Raw genomic sequence first — 18,444 nt, forward strand, 5'->3', positions numbered from 1 at the left:
GCATGGATGGTATTTAGGTAAATAGTTCAGGATAGATAATTCTAGATAAATATTATAGTGTGTGTATTTGTGAGAAGGTAATGTATACATGTGCTTAATTCTTTTATAAATACACAAAGCAAAGGATTATGGAGACTTTCAAAAAGCACTTTGTCTCGAAAAGGTTGTTTCTTTTGTAATGTGAGTAATATCAGTTGCAAAGACAGCCTCTCACCTGTCTCCTATTGAGCTAAGGCAACCTTTCATTGCTGTGACACTCACAATACTAACCTCCTGCCCATCCTAAAACACTCAATATTACCACTCTGGGAGTCTGTATGTCATGTTAAGCACCTTGAAAAGGACATGCCTTAGGAAAGTCTCAGGTGTAGCAGGCAAAGCATCACTACAGTTGTCACTTCAGCTAGCATGAACATTTAGATCCACATCCTAAGAATAAAATATTCTATGGCTTTGACTTTTCTACAGTTTCTGTTAAAATCGCAAGTCACTTATCTTGTCTTTACCTACACCCCCTGTGTTCAACACACACAAAAGTGTATCAAGGTTACTACTTTTGTGTAAGAAAAAAGAATCCCACAGCATTTCTTTTTAATAACTGTTCAGCTACAAAATTTTATTGGTATCCTTCTATGTTCCCTCTAGAGGATGTAATGCACAAAAGCATTGCCACGGAACATATAAAATTACAAATGAAATTTATTGTAAAAAGTAGAATGTCTTCTAGACTGGTGTCAGTATTTATTTCATTCATAAACCAAAACTGCAGGTATAATATATTCATTGTCAGCAAGTTCATGTGTGTAAATTGCCATCCAACAGTATTGACTGATATAAGACAGATATTGAAAAGACAATTTAAATTTACTCTTCCAAACATAAACTGTTCCACAAAAGCACTGTAAAAACTCCTTCAAGGTTTTGTGTTGTGCTTCACATTTATGGTTAACTACATAATTTGGTTGTGTCATAATCCACTGTGTTTGGCAATTTGGCATTAAAGGCCTGCAAAGCAGATTGAATCCTCACCACTTCACTGGTAGACAGTTTGAGTCTATGACGGAGCAAGCAAGAGAAGAGGTCTAGACGACGTTGACCAGGTGGAGAGAGTTTATTTACACGATCCCGTATCTCTAACAACTGCAAAAGTGCCGAGTCCTGTGATCCCTGAGTATAGGGGTAGTCCAGCTGCAAAATCAAGTCTCGAATTGCTTCTGGGTTGAAGTGCATGCTGTAGCCAAACACTTGAATGTTATTGATTTTCATGTAGCCCAGATTTCTTGAGGGATCAATAAATTCCAGGGGTTCATAGTAGATGCTCTCATTGCCGTTTGGACCGTTTGACTTTATTCGACTCCTCAAATAAATGTGTACAGTTTCAAAAAATGTCTTCCACTTGTTGCCCAGAGTCAGTGTCCAGTTATGACACTGAAGGGGTAAGTCCAGTTTAGTCCGCTCCCAGTCTGGGAAATTATTTTCATTCACAGGCATAAACCAGCTCTCAGAGTGGCTGCCCCCAAAAGGATTGACATAAACAGCAAGAACAGGCTCTAAGGTGCTGTTTTTAGTTAGGCAAATTTGAAGAGAGAGGCCCAGTATCATATGGACCAGGCTAGACTTGTACTTGTTACTCTTAAGAGTAAGGAGCATCCGCTTGCGCCAAGAAGGATCAAACCAGCTGTTGAGGCGCATGTCATTGCTGATGAAAATGGCATGGACCTCAATTCTCCGGTCTGTCTTCTGCAATAAATACTTCATTTCCAAGTCCTGAAGGTCAGTCTCAAACCCAATGTAGTGCTCTGTTGATTCTGCCACTTCAGGCTTGCAAAGCCCTTGGCTCAGCATGTAGCCGGCATTGCAGCTCCCACAGCGGGTGCGATTGTCAGGAGCACAGCTCAAGCACGCAGAGCCATCTCCAACCGTGCAGGGAAGGAACCCATGGCAGGCAACCTGGTCATTAGGGCAGGTGCACGTGTGAGTCTCTTCAGAAAAGCTTCCCAGGAGGCCATTTTCATTGCAGTAGAGAAAGGACTGGATGCGGTTGAGCCAATAGTTGGAAGATCTGCAACATTAAAATAACTTATTTAACACAAAGAGAGACCTGCACACAATAAATACAACCTTGTTATTTTTTATCGGAAAGAGAAAAATAAAGCTGGTTTTAGTAGCAAATGAAGGCACTAAAGTCAGATGACTGCATCTGCTGTCAGATAAATACATGTATAAATTGCCTTTTAACAACGCAAAATCACAAAAGAAAAGTTTCCTTATAAACTTACAGGCACCACAGGAACATTTGGTTCATGTATTTGCTCTCTCTGTATCTCTGTCAAGGAAGCCTGACAAAGAGCCGTTTTTCTGTAATTGTCTTCAGATTAATATCTTGAAATCCTATGCAGCTGAGATTATTCTTCCTCATACTATTTGATCAGGGAGGTGCTTTGTAGGTATCTAAGTGTGTATAACTGTACCATGTCTCTATTTCATTATGAAGATTTTTGTAAGCTTGCAAGCTTTCTTGTTACTGGCTGGAGCTGCTTTGATTTATAGACAGTGAGCCAAAATGCTTTCCTGGAATAGCAAATAGGACCCTGCACCCCACTAAAATATATTCAGTCTTAATTCTTAGATGACTTCCAGCACAACAATATCCCTACAGGAAGCCATTGCATGAGCATGCTGTGTTTACTTTTCATCTTCGGAGATGAAATTAAAAGATCATTTTAATGTTCTTCTTGTCATCTCATTTTGGTTTCACTAGAAGCAACAGTTAATGTCCTACATCACACTGGGAAAACAGATACTGAAACCAACAGTTTAGGCTGATGAGGCACAGTCGCTAGAAAAAAGACAATGGGAACAATGGAGTTACATGGAAATAGTCAAGAGAAAAATTGCCCTCTTTCTTTGTCTGTATTTTTCAGTTCTTATTAATCCTAGCAATGCTCAGTTTAAAGAACTTGTTTTGGCTGCTGCAGAGTCAGATCTATTGTTGCCACATGAATGACGATGGTTGTACCGTTTCTTCCCTTTTCATTGCATTGTTTCAAAGAGAAAATACAAGAGCCTCATTTACTGCTGACTTACTGTCCAAGTCACATCTGAATTTGTCTCAATTACTGAATAGTTCAGAAATCTTAATTTTTTGTTGTTTTTTTTTCTGACTATAAAATAAATGCTAAAACTAAAAATCTATGGTATCTCAAAGTCTGATTCTTTAGAAACATAAAAATAAAGGTCAGTAAAATTACATCATTGTATACTCTGGTGACTTTGTTTAATCTTTTTTTATTCCTTTCTCTTTTTTTGGTTGGGGGTGGAAATCTTGGTTGTTTTGGGTTGGTTTTTTTTTTTTTTGTATACACATAGTCTATTAGTATTTTCTAGAAGTATAAGTAAATACAGTAACATCCATGACATGAATGTCTTAACACCATTCTTCATTGCGCTTATTTGAAAGTCAGCATTAAGCAAAAATATTTTGGCAAGTTTGTTCCTTCATTTCCAGATTAAAAATCATAATGTCCATTCTACAAGAAAGGTCAATGTCACAATATAAAAGTTATTCTGAAACTGAGTAGAACATTAAAGCTATTGCTTTCCCAGGTGGAATGGGAAGTTCCTGAGTACTTTGGGTTGTTTTGACAGTAATCTGTACCTACTGAACTTGCCCTGGGAGCTCACAGGAACTGCAGTTCAGGTGTATTATGACCCTCTTTCCCATTATGGGACGAACTTTGCAGCCAGGCTGTGTCTCACATGGTCTATCTTATTGCTATTAGCCCTATGATGCACCACAGCAAGCAAAACAGAGAAGATTCTTGTCCAAAGGAGTGAAACTAACCTTTCAAAGGTCTCTCATTACAGCTTTTTCCTATCTCCTTATGGCTCTCTGTGCCTATTTAAGAACAGACACTGAGTTCCAAAAGCTGCTGCATGTAAGATGTAAAAGTGTGGGTTTTTTTACTTTCCTTTAGATCTTTGGGTTATGCCATTTGCTTCACAATAGCCTTCATAAAGTTGTTATCTTATTTTGATTTGTTACCTTGGACAGATAACTGGGCAGATTTCAAGAATATGTCATTTGCTTTTTAATCTCCAAGTTTTTTGCTTGTACTGTTACTACCAGTTTGTACCACATGACTACGATATCAAGGTTAAGTGCGTTCACCAGCTGATATTGATCCAGTTTGTAGATGTGAATTTTAGCATCCTCTTCCACTTCTCTTGTGAAAAGAAGTCCATGCCTTTGAAAATTTTTGTTATATATTAGGAGTACATTTCCAGAAAACCTCATTCTACATAGACCAACTCTGAGCTTACAGCTGTGGTTTTGAATTTGTCTCAGTAGAGGATAAACATTTAAAGACTTACTGTAAAGATTTTCCATGTATCACAGAGTGTCAACCATAGAGACTAAATCTGCTTGGCTCATTCACACAAAACATCAACCGTGCTACATAGTTTGTAGCATCTAAGGATATGTTTGCATGATATATTCTAGTCAGAAGAAAGCTAACTGTGCCTGAGCTCCAAAGCCAAACAGAGCCACATGACTACATTAGTTTTTCAGCAGAGATTAGTAGCTCGGATTTGGCATTGTGCTAGTATGGGCAAGAAATTTCTCTATGGGTTGCAGGCTTGGAGCTCAGGCACAGTTAGCTTTAAACTACACACCAGTTATGAATTTTTGGAGCCTAATTTTACATACTTTCTGACAGATTTTAATGAGTGAATTTTTGAATATTGCTTTATTGAAGTGTATTTGGTGTCACTGACAAGGTTTTGACAGTGAGGGCCGGGCACAGGAGTGCCCTCCGTGAGAAGAGGCCAGGGGCGGCCCCATACCGGACACAGCTATGTTCTTATTTCAACCCACGAGCTTTTTTATCTTATTTCCCCCTCCCCTTCTGTTGAAAAGGGTGAGTGAGACAGCGGCTGGGTGGGTGGGCATCTGGCAGCCAGCCCAGGTTAACGCACAACATAAGGTAAGCAAGATAATTTGCAGCTTTAAGTTGATCCCTGTTATGTTTCATCTACCCTTTCTTCCTCTTAGATCTAGTGGATAGGATTACAGGGTGGGTTTTTTTTATATTATATTACTACTTATTTTTCTGCTTATTATTTGGCATTGCAATAAGCCAAAGAATGTTCTGCACATTAATTTTTTCATATAGAGGAAAAAGAAGAGGATTACTCCTCCTGTGGATACATCTAAGCATGGTTAGATGGGACAAGTATCTGGAATGCAGGGTGCGCCAGGCAAAGAAAGAAAAGGAGACTGCGGCATTACTGCAGATTGATGAAGAGAAGGGAGCTGGGAAAGCAGGGAAGGAATTCTCTCAGTCCACAGAGGTGATGGAAAGAGGGAGACCTGATGAGGAAGATGGCACTGTCAGAAGAGGTGAATTTTCTATTGTTGGAATAAGCTTATTGAAACCAGCAAAACTAATTTACTAGCAAGGGTTGATTTGGTTTGGGTTACTCACTTCTCCAGCCACATGGTCTTTAAAACATATTTTTCCTTATTAATGATCCAATTTACTGTTTCCATTATTATGAGAAGCAAAATCTTTAATGTCACTTCTTTGTTCTTTTTATTTTTAACAAGCCTACCTTCTTTCTTTTTTTGTTAAGGGATAGAAGAAGCAGTCTAAAAGTCGGCATGAAATTACATAGCTGCACAATTAAGTAAGTTTCCTTTCTAAAACTTAATTATCAGTTTATAACTTAGTATTTAGCTTATTAAAACAACTATATCTTGGATCATTAGCAGTTGCAAGGAGACCAAGAACTTTAGAGGGAAGGAGGTTTTCTCCTTATTCCAAATAAAGTTCAAAACAATAACCTTCTAATACTTTTTACCTTATTTTGATTTTTTTTACCTGATTTTAACCAGGGAGATTTCAAGAAGTTCTACTTATACTTGTTTGTCTTTGACCAGTTTATAAACATAAATTCTTTTTGAAAAAAATAAAATCAACTGCCTTACTCGACTGCTTTTTTTAAAAATTGTCATTAAGGAATACTGTTAGTCTTTGTAAATTTATTGCTTTCACTCAAGTAAATTAAGTAAATTGAGTGAAAGTACATTAAATGTCAGCAATACTTACTTTATTTAACCCACTCATCCTTAATTAGATAAATTCATACTGGAATGTCATTCTGAAAGCTTTCTTTTTCTCCTAGAAATAAAAGATCATTTAAAATTCTGGGCCCTGCAGTCAAGGAGAAAGGCTTGGTTAGAAGCAGATGCCTCCCGCAGGTATCAACACCTGGCTGAACAGCTGGTGCAGTCAGATAGGCAGGGCTTAGGCTTTTACAGCCACTGGATCCCCTTTGAGGATGAATGGCAGCTGGGGAGAGATGGGATCTAACAGAAAATAACGGGTGACATCCTAGGCAACAAACTTGCTGACCTTGTGAGTAGGGCTTCAAGCAACGTTAACTTGGGGCTGGAGTCAAAATGGGGACTAGGGAAAAAGTGCCTAGGAAAAACACTCTCACCAGAAAGTGGTACTGCTAGGGACCCATCTGAAGTGCCTAGACACAGACGCAAACAGTGTGGGAAACGGGCAAAAGACATGGACACAGTTGCAATGCTATGACTTCATTGGGATCACAGACGTGGTGGGATTAGCCTGGGGTGCTTGTGATGGATAAATAGAGACTCTTTAGTGAGAACAGGTGGGCAGGGGGGATAGCTGCACTCCACACGAAGGAGTTTGAATTAAAACTTTGCTATTGAATGAGCAATGAACTGGTCATGACCTTAAGGGCTGGAATCAGAATAGGGGCCAGCAATAAGGAGACTGTGGTCAGAATCTGTTACAGACCAGAAGATCAAGAAAAGGCAGTGGATGAAGCCTTCCTTAACCAACCAGAGGAAGCAACATGACCACAGGTCCTGACTGTCATGGGGGACTTCAACAATCCCAACAGAGATATTGATGGTGGGGTAACATGAACAATCTAGGAGAGTATTGAAATGCATTGAGGATAAATTTTTTCATGCGGGTGTTGAAGGAGCTGAATATGGGAGATGCTGTGCTGGAGCTGCTACTCATAAATGGGAAAGAACTGGTTGAGGATGTGAAAGCTGATGGCAGCCTTGGCTGCACGGACTGCAGGATGGTCAAGTCAAAAATCCTGAAAGAAGTGAGGGAGGCAAGTAACAGAATAGTTATCCTGGTCTTCAGGAGAGCAGCCTTTATATTGTTCAGGGAATGGCTGGGTACCAGGTGAGGCTGCCCTAAAATGTAAAACACCCCAGGTGATGTGGCTGATCTTCAAGAATGACGTCCTTATAGCACAGTAGTCCGTTTGGATGTGCAGGAAGTTGAGCAGGCACAGCAGGAGGCTGACTTGGATGCACAGGGAATTCCTGTCTGAGCTCAAATACCAAGAAGTCTACCTAGGTTGAAAGTTGGGATAGGCTACTTGGGAGGACTACAGAAACATGGCCTGGACATACAGTGGTTAAATTACATGACATTTCAAAACTCAACCTGTTTTGAAATGAGAGAGAAATGTGAGTGATAACAAAAAGGACTTCTACATGTATGTTTCCAGCAAGAGTCAGACCAGGGAAAATAGAGGCCTGCTGCTGAAGGAGAAAGGAGACCTGGCAGCAGAAATGATTAATGTATTTAGTGTCTTCTTTGCCTTGCTGTTATCTAACAAGATCTGTTCTAAGGCAGAGAAATGCAAAGTCCTGCACCGGGAACCAGAAAAACCTTATGCAACAGTTCAGACTGCGTATACCGCCTAGAAAACAGCTTTAAGGGAAAGCACCTGAGATCCTAGCAGATATGAAGCTGAACCGCTGAACATGAACTAGGACTATTGTCTTGTGGCAAAGAAGACAAAGTGCATTATTAGAGCCAACAGGTCAAGGGCAGCAAATATTCCCCCATGTTTGGTACTTGCAAAATGGGACATTGTGTCTGGATTTAAATCATCCGTTCAAGGTAGTTATCAACAGATTGGAGCAAGTCTAGTGAAGGGCCACTAAGATGTTCAGATGGCTGGAGCACATAACATAGGAGGAGAGCCTGAAGGAACTGAATTTGTTTAGGTTGAGAAACATTCCAATTCAGTAATTACTCCTATATTATGCCAAGTAGTTCTGAAAACATCATTAAAATGAAAAACTCTTCAAGGAAAATCAAAACATTGGTTAAATATCTTTTTGGATTTTAAAGGGATCCAATTTTCTTTTTTCTCTTAGATAATTTTGCCATTGCCTCCAGACAATGGTAGGTGTGTGGGAACATTTTTTGAAGCTCAGTGCATTTAGTGTGAGACAAACAAAATCTCACTTCTCTTCCAGGTAATTATTTTCTTCACATAAGATTCAGCCGATGTCAGTTATCGCTTGTTGCCATCATTAGATTTCCGTTTTCTACTATATTAGGTCTAATTGTTCTTCAATTTTCTAAGTTAGTTGGCTGAACTAGTGCTTGGTTGTCTATGTACTCTATGCAAACTTGAGTATACCACTCCTAAGTCCTTTCTCTCATTATTCACCATTTGACGTATTCAAGATCCACTCCTTAGTCTGATGCCAGAAAGAAAAATGCTTATTAACTCTGTCATAGGACTTCATTGTATTTACTCATTATTTCTTTTTTTTTTCAAAGTTGGGTTGATATATGAGGTCTACAGAAATCACTAAGAGAAACTGTTTACTTTTATAGGGACAGAACCTGAATCTCTGACTTTAAGCTCCTCAAGTCCAGATTAAAGTTAATAAGAGGCTTTGCTCAACATTTAATATACTTTTATTCTTCTCTTCAGGTGTAATAAGTTCTTTGTACTTCATTCCTCACTACATTGTTCTGTACACATTCCCAGTGTTCTTTTACCTTTAATCAGTTTTACTGAATCATTTATATTCTCATTGTGTTAATGGGGGACTAGTGACAAAGTCTGCTTATCTTGAGCAGTTGCTTCTTGTTTATAGAAGTTAATAAATAAATTAAGACAATTAGCTTCTGAGGGAGGGTTGAAAGAGCTCTTCAATTATTCTTTTAATGACACTGCAAACATTATTATTTGATTTGGAGAATTATATTTACTGGCCTGATGTGTTAGTTTTCCAAACATTGAGATATAGAACTTCTGACTTCCAAACCTAGTGAAACCAGCAAGAAGCTTCCTAGGTATTTACATGACCTTCAAATCAAAATGGGATGCCTGAAACATCTGTGCCTTCACCATCATGGAAAATTATGTGATAAGCTATAATCAAAAGCCATTTTTGGTGAATCATCCACTTGAAATCACATCTTTACTTCAGAAATAAAGTAATATTTAATTTAATGAAATAAATTACTTGATAAGTATAGGATACTTCTTATCAAATTATATAATGAATTAGAGCTCCCTGGAAATTCTTCAGAATTTTTTAAGAGTTCTTTTGTTTATAATATTGAGTCATTGAAATCAACCTTTCAGAAACAGCACAAAGCTACAAAAGAAGTGTTAAGTCCAGGACGGAATTTCTATGGAAACACAAATATTATTGATTGTCCTGTTAGTTGAATACCTGTTGTCTTTACAGAAAATAGACCATCAAGCCTCTGCTGTTATGCAGAGTAGAGCACTGAGCCAGATAACCGATACAAATCACATACTCCTGCCCTTTAGTTAAGACCTCTAAACTGGCTCTGCAATATTCTGAGGTTTCAGTCTCCCCTTTGACTGCAAAGAGATTCTAGTCAACCATGTCTCTTGGCTGGAAGAACATGTCCCTCCATACCTATTTAATTTGTTTGATCATATACATCTATATGAATATACTTAGTTGTGTGTGACAATATTCCACAAATTTTCTCAATTCTTAAAATTTACTGGGAAACAGATTGTTAACTAATTATGGTTTAATAACAGCTCCAGCTCCACCTTCTTACATTCAACGCTTTTCCTACTATACTACAAGAAAATCAGGCTGCTGTTGCTGGATGACGAGGCTCTTGTGGGTGAACCTTCTGTTGCATAAGATGCACTAAGCAGTTGGCTACCATGTTTTCAGCTAGAATACTTACAGGGTAAAGAAAGCCTGCCATACAATCTCACATTTACACAAGCGTCATCAAAAAATAGGATAATCCTACAAAAGTTAATGTATCAGTTAACATCAGCCAAGTTTCTGATGAGAAGCATCTTAATGAGAAATATAAATCTAAAATGTTCTGGTAGGTGAAATAATTCTGCGTGAAGATGCACTGCATTATCTCTTTATGAAATGCTCTCCAATTCTTAATTCTAAAGTGTATTTAAAAATTTTTGCAATTTTTTTTTTTGTTATGAAATAACTTTACTTAAAAAAAAAAAAAAAATTGAAAAATAGCAGTTGCAAGTTTAATCCAAAACATGTGCTTACTCTTGCTCAATACACTGTAACATTAAATGTAAGAACAAAGCAGTATGGTCACCCTATATAATAGCTGTAGCAAGTATTTAATCATGATATGACACTTTTACCTCCTTCTCTGCCTCACTAAGTGCTTAACATCTGTTGTAGATCAGATGGCTCAGTAGCAGATGATGAGTACTCAGTGAGGCAGATGCTAAGTAAAAAAATGAAGACAATTTAACAAGCAGTGTATAGGCAGTAAAATACCCATTACCTATTTTTCCCTCCTTTGGAGGCTGAGTCCAGTATAAATCTGTAAGACAGAAACGTCAACACCAAATGCACTTACAGGCATCTCTAAAATGTCCTACTCTTGATCTTGTGGGATCACCTCTTGGGAAGGACAAACAAGACTTTGTTTCTGTGCTGTGATTCATAACAAGAACATTAATTGCTACTAAATTTGATAATGGTCTCTATGTGAATGCACTTTTCTTCTGGGAATCAGGGCAAAACTACCGACTGTACAGTCACCAGAAGGCCGGTGAGTGATTAGAAGAATTAATGTTTTTAGTTTATTCAGCCTCACAAAATTAAAGCAGTACTATAACCACCGCTCAAATAAACATGCCCAAAAGTATTTTACTATGGCTCACATTACAGATATGTCAGTGAGACTCTCAATGACAGCTGCAAATCCTACTCAAAAAGATGATAAACAGGAGCAGTGCAGCTGTTCTAAGTTCACATCTTACAATTTCACAGCTGGCTCCACCTGAGCCAGATACTTTAAAGCTGATCTAAAGGTCTGTGTGGACTGTGGTGAAAACAAGGTAAGCATACTGTGAAGTAGAGAAGGAATATGATACTTTTCTAAAGGTATATAAAGACAAGAAAAGCCCCTGCCTAGAGGGATGCCTTTGCTAAAAATCCCCTGTTAGCGTACACAGAAAGGATATTAATTAGCCATGAAATTTTTATGGAAATGTTGTTTCTGTAGGGTAAAATTGCTTCCAGCATAGAAGTGGATAGGGTAACTAAAGAAATCTAGCTTGGTGTGAGACTCCTCTATGGTGGCTGTACTACAGGAAAGGGACTGCATGAACCAGGAGGTTGTTTCTGAGATTATGTTGCTGGGATTAATAACAATCTAAACTGAATCTACGTTGATTTATGGAAGTAAAATACCTTGTTCTCCCCTGTTCATCACATTTAAGGAGAATCTTTGCAGATCCTCCAGCCCTTGTGCCACCATTCTGCAGCTGTTTCCCCTGCCCCCCGCTCCCCTCTTAAGGCTGATACTCTATATTTTAAAACCAATAATACATGTCACTTTTAAATTCCAGATAGTCTTTGTATTATGAGAATTAGAGGAATTAGGCCCCTATATTAAATGATACAAACCTGTCACACCTCATTGAACAAAACTGCCATGAATTACATGATATTCCAGGCTAAACAATATTTTCACATTAAAATATTTAGTATTTCAGAGGATATCTCTAGTTAGCCTGTTATGAATTTATTTTCAAAGATTTGTAGCTTTAACTATGGTAATGTTGCACCCTTTTAATTCTCATAGCAAAGTTTTTCAAGTATGAAACATTTCAGCCACATGCACCAAAGAATAGTTATAGAAAAACCATTTTAAGATAACATACCCACAATTTTTTGACACAGCTATAATCATAATGACCATTGTGCTATATTGAAATAGGAATTAAACTGCTTTGTTGTACCAGCTATTTATTTAAAGAGGTTCAAATCACAGACAAGCTCTGAGAGCTTTTACTACATAACGATCCATAGTGCAGCAGGGACAAAGGAAATACCAGTCAAATTAATTAATGGTGTCAAAAGCAGAGTGAAAGGAATCAGAGGTGTTAAGAAAAATAAGAGTTTTCATGTACAGGAGGAAGAAAGATGCTGCACATACACACACACATAAAAAGCCACCAACCAAAAAAAAACCCCAACAAAACACAACCAAACAAAAAGAACCCAAACAAACCAACCCATGTGTACTTCTTGAAGCCACTCATCTGTTATGTATCTATGTATGTGTGTTCTTGGGTTTGTAGTGTTGGATGAGTGCAAAACTCATCTTGGGCCACAGATTTTCCATTAATTCAGTGGAATTTTAGGTAAACTTTTCCAGATGTATATTAAAGTGTAATTATAAAAAAAAATTATGAAGTTATAAAAAGCTTATCTAGATGCTTCAGTGACAGTCAGATTAATATGCCCCCTTAAGGTATTAGAAAAATAACAACCAAGCTTACTCTAACATAATCAGCTTTTTTTTGTGTGAAGGAAAACTGAGGAAGTGTCATAAAATTACACAAACTGAAAGTAGACACCCCCCCTCTACTTTTACAGAGATAAGTAAAATAAGGGCATGATAATGCCACATACACAACCGTATATGATCACAGAATCATAGAATGGTTTAGGTTGGAAGGGACATTTAAAGATCATCCAGTCCAACACTCAGCTATGGACAGGGACACCTTTCACTACACCAGGTTCCTCAAAGCCCTGTCCAACCTGACCTTGAACACTTCCAGGGATGGGGCATCCACTTCTCTGGGTGACCTGTCCCAGTGTCTCACCACCCTCATCCTAAAAAAAATTCTTCCTTCTATCCAGTCTAAATCTACAATCTTCCAGTTTAAAACCATTGCCCTTTGTTCTGTCACTACAGCCCTTGGTAAAAAGTCTCTCTCCATCTTTCATATAACCCCTCTTTATATATTGAAAGGCTGCAATAAGGTCTCCCTGGAGCCTTCTCTTTTCTAGGCTGAACAACCCCAACTCCCTCAGCTTTTCTTCGTAAGAGAGGTGTTTCAGCCCTCTGATCATTTTCGTGGCCTTCTTGTAGACCTGCTCTAACAGGTCCATGTCTGTCTTGTGCTGGGAGCCCCAGAACTGGATACAGGTGGGGTCTCACGAGAGAGAAGTAGAGTGGGAGAATCACCTCCCTCGACCTGTTGGCCACGCTTCTTTTGATGCAACCCAGGTTAGGATGGGCTTTCTAGGCTGCAGGTGCACATTGTCAGCTCATGTCCAGTTTTTCATTCACCAGTACCCCCAAGTCCTTCTCGGCAGGGCTGCTCTCAATCCATTCATCTCCCAGTCTGTACTGATATTGGGTATTGCCCTAATTGTTTCCCTGCACTATTACTAGCCTTTCCCTCCCAGCTGGATTTATTAGCTTTGAAAGATGTTCACATTAATATAGCTTGAGCAATGGCCGCTTGAAGGTCTTTGCTCTGTGTTCAACTGCCCATAAGGTAGATGTAACAATGAATGAACTGAAAGGAAGGAACACTCTGACTTAGAAAAAGGAGAAAAATTAAATGGGATTTTGAAATGAAAATGTGTTCCACTGAATAATGTAAGATGGAAGTGTAAAAGTATCTAATTTAGGGGTGTCTTTGGATCTTAAAATACATATAGCTACGAAGCAATTATAGTATAATTATGAGGATAGTGCCTCATCAGATTGCTGGTATAAACTGGCATATATCTATTTTTTGAATACTTAATCTGTAGGAGGAAGGGAGCCAGTAGGGGCTACAAAGACCAGCTGGATTCCCTTGTCAACATACATCCTGAGGCCAAATGCACAAGTTCAAAGATAGTCTAAGATGTAGCCATGAACTGCATTTGCAACAATAACAAAATGTACCAGCAGCTCTAGTTTGCAGTCAAAATTCTAGAATTAATATAGAAATTCTAGAATTAATATAAAAAATAGCCTTGACTGAAAGGTCTTCATATGTAATGCAACAGATCACAAAAACTATTTCAAAAATGCATACAGATTACTGTATGTTTTAATGGTGTACTTAGATTAGGAGGAAGCGGCATCCATGTTCTTGGAGTACTTTATTCAAAACAGGAGCAAAATAGAAAGTTCAGAGAGTGGAGATAATTTCTGAGCTGGAAGCTTTCAAATATTTTGTAGCATAATTAAAAATCGTGTGAAAGGGTAATTGGTAGGGTGACTCTAAACCATACTAAAATGAAAAAAACCTGTGCTGACAAAAGCATCCAAAGTTTTAATCGTGGTGAGGGGTAAATCTGGATATGGAAAGAGATTTAGTGCCAGAAAAATCAGCCATCAATTGTACGGTTTTCTGGAATTAAACCTCGTTACTACAGGTAAAATCATAGCCTCACTAAGAGCCAGTAGCAGAAAGGCAAGTCCATGATTACATCTGTGAAACTGATAAAAGACGATTATATTTTCCTATTTTCCCGCTGGTTTTGAGACAGGACCTCCATTCTATTTTGGGCACCCTTATTCCCAGACACAAATAACTGAAATTAAAAAAAAAAAAAAATCTCTTTCTGTTCCTGCAAAACTTGTTACAGCTATAATTACGGAGGTAGAGAAAATATGGATTCTATTCCTGGCTCCTTCACCATCTTTCTGGATGACCATGATGATGGACAAGTCACTTGCCCTTTTCCTTTGATAATGATCTTAATTTTTTTTCCCACTGTTTGCCTATTTGGATTATAAATTTAGTTGCCTTTAGATGCTACTGTAATATAAAGCAATAAGATGTCATTTTTTTCCATTGTGTAGAATCAGAAGTATTATACCAAAGCAAGAATCTCCCAGTAAAGAGTAATGGTTTTAATTAAAGAATACAAAACTCAGTATTCATACCTCATTTATCATGATATTAAACAAAATAAAATAAGATTCTGAGCTCAGTGTGCTTTTTTTCTCTCATGTTATATTAACTGAAAAAAACTTTAATTTTGAGCAAGCCCTTAAAGTTTTAATATAGGCACAAAATAGTTACAGAAGAGAGGTTTGTTCTTCTGCCATGATGTTTGAATAAACTGTAATGACACCGTTAAATTTCTGAAGGAAAATTAAAGGCTGTCTAGAAAAGTTGTATCATACTTTAAAAAATAGCATGTATTTCACTTATTCTTGTAATAAGATGTCAGTTTTGTAATGGTCATAAATAGGGAAAGTATTAATATAAATGACCAGATGTTGCATGTGTAGAATATAAATTAGAAGACATTATAGTAATAGTGTTTATAAACAAATATCAAGTAATTGCATCTTTTCTGACATTTTTGTCTTCCTTAAACAAGCAAACAAACCCACAGCCTGAAACGCAATGTATAAGTTGATAAAAAGGCTGACATTGGCTCAACAAAAGAATAATTTTCTGCACATTGATCTGCAAAAAAGGAAAATTAGTATCGATAACTGAGGGAGAGGAATCAGAGTCCCACCTTAGGAAGCTGTGCAAATTTCTTTTGGAATATATACAACTGTACAAAGATGAAGTGATTTACCTTATAGAATTATTCTCACTCACCCACCAACTGTTGATTGCTGAGAAAAAAAAGATCTACATACACAATTCAGAATAATAATCCTTCTTGCAGATTGCTGAAACCTTTATACTCTCCACTTGTCATTATAACTACAATAACTGACAGGAGCCACAACAATTGTGCTGTCGGTGGCAGAAGCCAGGATATGTAACATCTCTTGATAACCACTCTGAATTTCTTCTGGCAGAACCATGTGAAAATATGCAATTGTGGTATGTACCACCACGGAAGTTCATTAACTCCTGTACAATACTTTGTAACTCTGTCAAAAACTCAAAGTTATTAGGATATCTCACAGATATCTAATTGAACTTTGCATTATTTTTTTTTTTCTGGATATTTTATCTGCTTTAGATAACATGGTTGGGGCAATCTGCTTTGTCCATAGTTTTATTTTCTGCATCAGCATTTTACTGTTAAAGTAAATCACAGATGCTGGAGTGTAGCAGTGGGACTGTGTGCAAATCCCCTCCCTCTGTGAAGAGTGTATGAAGGGTAATCAACTATAAATCATACCCTGAAGAAGTGACAACCCTTGTTGCAAAGAAAGAACATATTACTTCTGATACACTATTTATCTAGATATTCAATCTTATTCTGCTGAGTTGACCCCCTCCTTGTTATTACGTGGTTTTATATACCATAATACTAAAGGGTAGAAAGAAAATCTCCCCATGCCAAACAGCTTCCTTAATATCTTGCAATTTTTATTTGAGGGAGTACAGTTTAAAAAAAAAAACAAAAACAAACCCACAAACATTTTAGTCCCCTTTAAATTCCTCCTTAGTGAAACTAACATGCTGCTGCTGGGAGGAATTAATTTAAGGAGCCTGAAAGTCAACATTAATAACCAAAAGTGGATTGGAGCAGACAAGATTTCCTTGTAGGGAAAAAAAAAAAAATGTGTTAAAGAATATATTCTTCTGACAAGTGACATAGAACATTTCAAAGCCTACAACAGCATATATTTTAAGACATATTTAACATTCTCAACACAGTTATTTTAAATATCTTTGATTATAAGCACCGTGGGATACTAAAGACACTGGAGGAACTCTATCATTATCTCTAGTATGCTTTCTATATTTATCTATGTATATATATATATAAAAGCACACACTCCTCCCTAATAACCTAGGTACTCTCCGAAAGATTTATCTGTCCCTTCCAGAAAGGCCAGATGCTCTCACCTGGGGGAAAAAAAAAAAAGAAAGCTACAAAAATCCCCTAAAAAGTCCTCCCAAACCCCGTCTCAGGGGCTGCAACTGAACCAAGGGAACAAGGATCATGATGGCATTAGGGGAATGATGATGATTCTAATTAATGGAAATAAAGCAAGATAAATTTGATATTCCACATATGAGAAGCAGTGCAACACTGATGTTAAAAAAAAAAAAAAGAGCTATGCTGAATCACTGCAGTGTAACTTGCTGGTCACAAGTCAAAACTTCAGAGAAACCATGTGTACTGTATGCCTGTGTCTAGCTGTGAAAATGTACTTCTGTTAAATGGGGTTTCTGATTTGAAATTTGTATTGAAATGCAAGCAGCTTGCTTATTTCTGGAGAGTCACCTGAAGGGAGATTGATGCACAAGCTGCAGAAATGTGCAATGCTGTCCTCAGTTATTACAGAATGAAATGGCATGTACAGCAGCTTGCTGTCTTTTGCTTGATGTATTTGGATGTCATATGTATTCACCTTGGAACCTATATACAGAGTAAACAACTCATTGTTTTTACCTTGTACAAAATTATACAACTCCTGTAATTCAATATCTTTGCACTTTTAACTAGTTAAGCTCAGAAAGGATGGTTAAGCTTTAAGATTGTGAATCAGGTCATGAAACATGAAGAATTTCATAGTGATAGTTTTTCAGTAGTTAAATACTGGGGTAACAGCACTACCAAGATGTCCCAAAAAGGATTCCATCCATTCTTCTCAACACTCTACAAATGCTATTGTACTTTCTATTGCATTTGTAAGAAAAGTGACAACAGAAAAAGCCTGAAGATATCGTCCACATGGAAAGTGCCAATCTGCCTCAACAGTCTTTGCCTTGAAGAGTTTCCAATCTAAGTGCAAAACAGTCAAAAGGAATAGAAATAGGATGTAGGATGTGCTCACAAAGGTTTTAGAAATGCAGTGAGGGGATGATGAGGACTGGAGGTGGATAACTGCAGAGCCACTAGCTAAAGTACAAGCCTGGATCTTTAATATTCCCTCTGTCCTGCAGAGGATTTCATACTGTGCACAGTGAATACCACTGAATAACAAGGAATAGCCACAAAAATAACCCTACTGTCCTCAGGCAAACATATCATCCATTATTTCTCCTGTTTATCCAATACACAATCCATCTGCACGGGTTTTGGGGGTATCTTTTACATGCATTTTGGTGGATAAAGTGACTTAGCATTTATATTAAAGGAGCATTTACAGGGGCAGAGAGATTTTGGTGGGATCTTTTTCAGCCTGCTTACTATGGCACTTTCATTCAATGCATTAATGCTTTTTCCCTCGTCTCTAGCTGCTACCATTTTGTGGTGCTTTTGATTGACAGCAAAGGCAAGCGGGCTTGTCACTGGGAAAGTAAGCAGGGCTCCAACACAAACACTCTCACCTTGATGAGTAATGACATTGCCTCTGCAACACAATCAGTCTCTGCTGGCAAACGGATTGAGAAGCCCAAATCCACACATAATCCAGTGTT

The 18,444-nt window shown here is 37.7% G+C and overlaps 1 protein-coding gene across 1 annotated transcript in view; it reads right to left on the reverse strand.

Annotated features, from left to right (window-relative positions):
- Window positions 1-593: 593 nt before the first annotated feature.
- The window catches only part of BRINP3 (BMP/retinoic acid inducible neural specific 3), a 223,918-nt gene continuing 206,067 nt past the window's right edge, over window positions 594-18,444 (reverse strand). Inside the window, exon 8 of the mRNA XM_075156985.1 lies at window positions 594-2,062. Coding sequence (XP_075013086.1) covers window positions 946-2,062 — 1,117 coding nt within the window. The 3' untranslated portion in view covers window positions 594-945. The remainder of the gene's footprint in view (window positions 2,063-18,444) is intronic.

The sequence above is a fragment of the Calonectris borealis genome, chromosome 8 (genome assembly GCF_964195595.1).
Source record: "Calonectris borealis chromosome 8, bCalBor7.hap1.2, whole genome shotgun sequence".
NCBI classification, from domain to species: domain Eukaryota; kingdom Metazoa; phylum Chordata; class Aves; order Procellariiformes; family Procellariidae; genus Calonectris; species Calonectris borealis.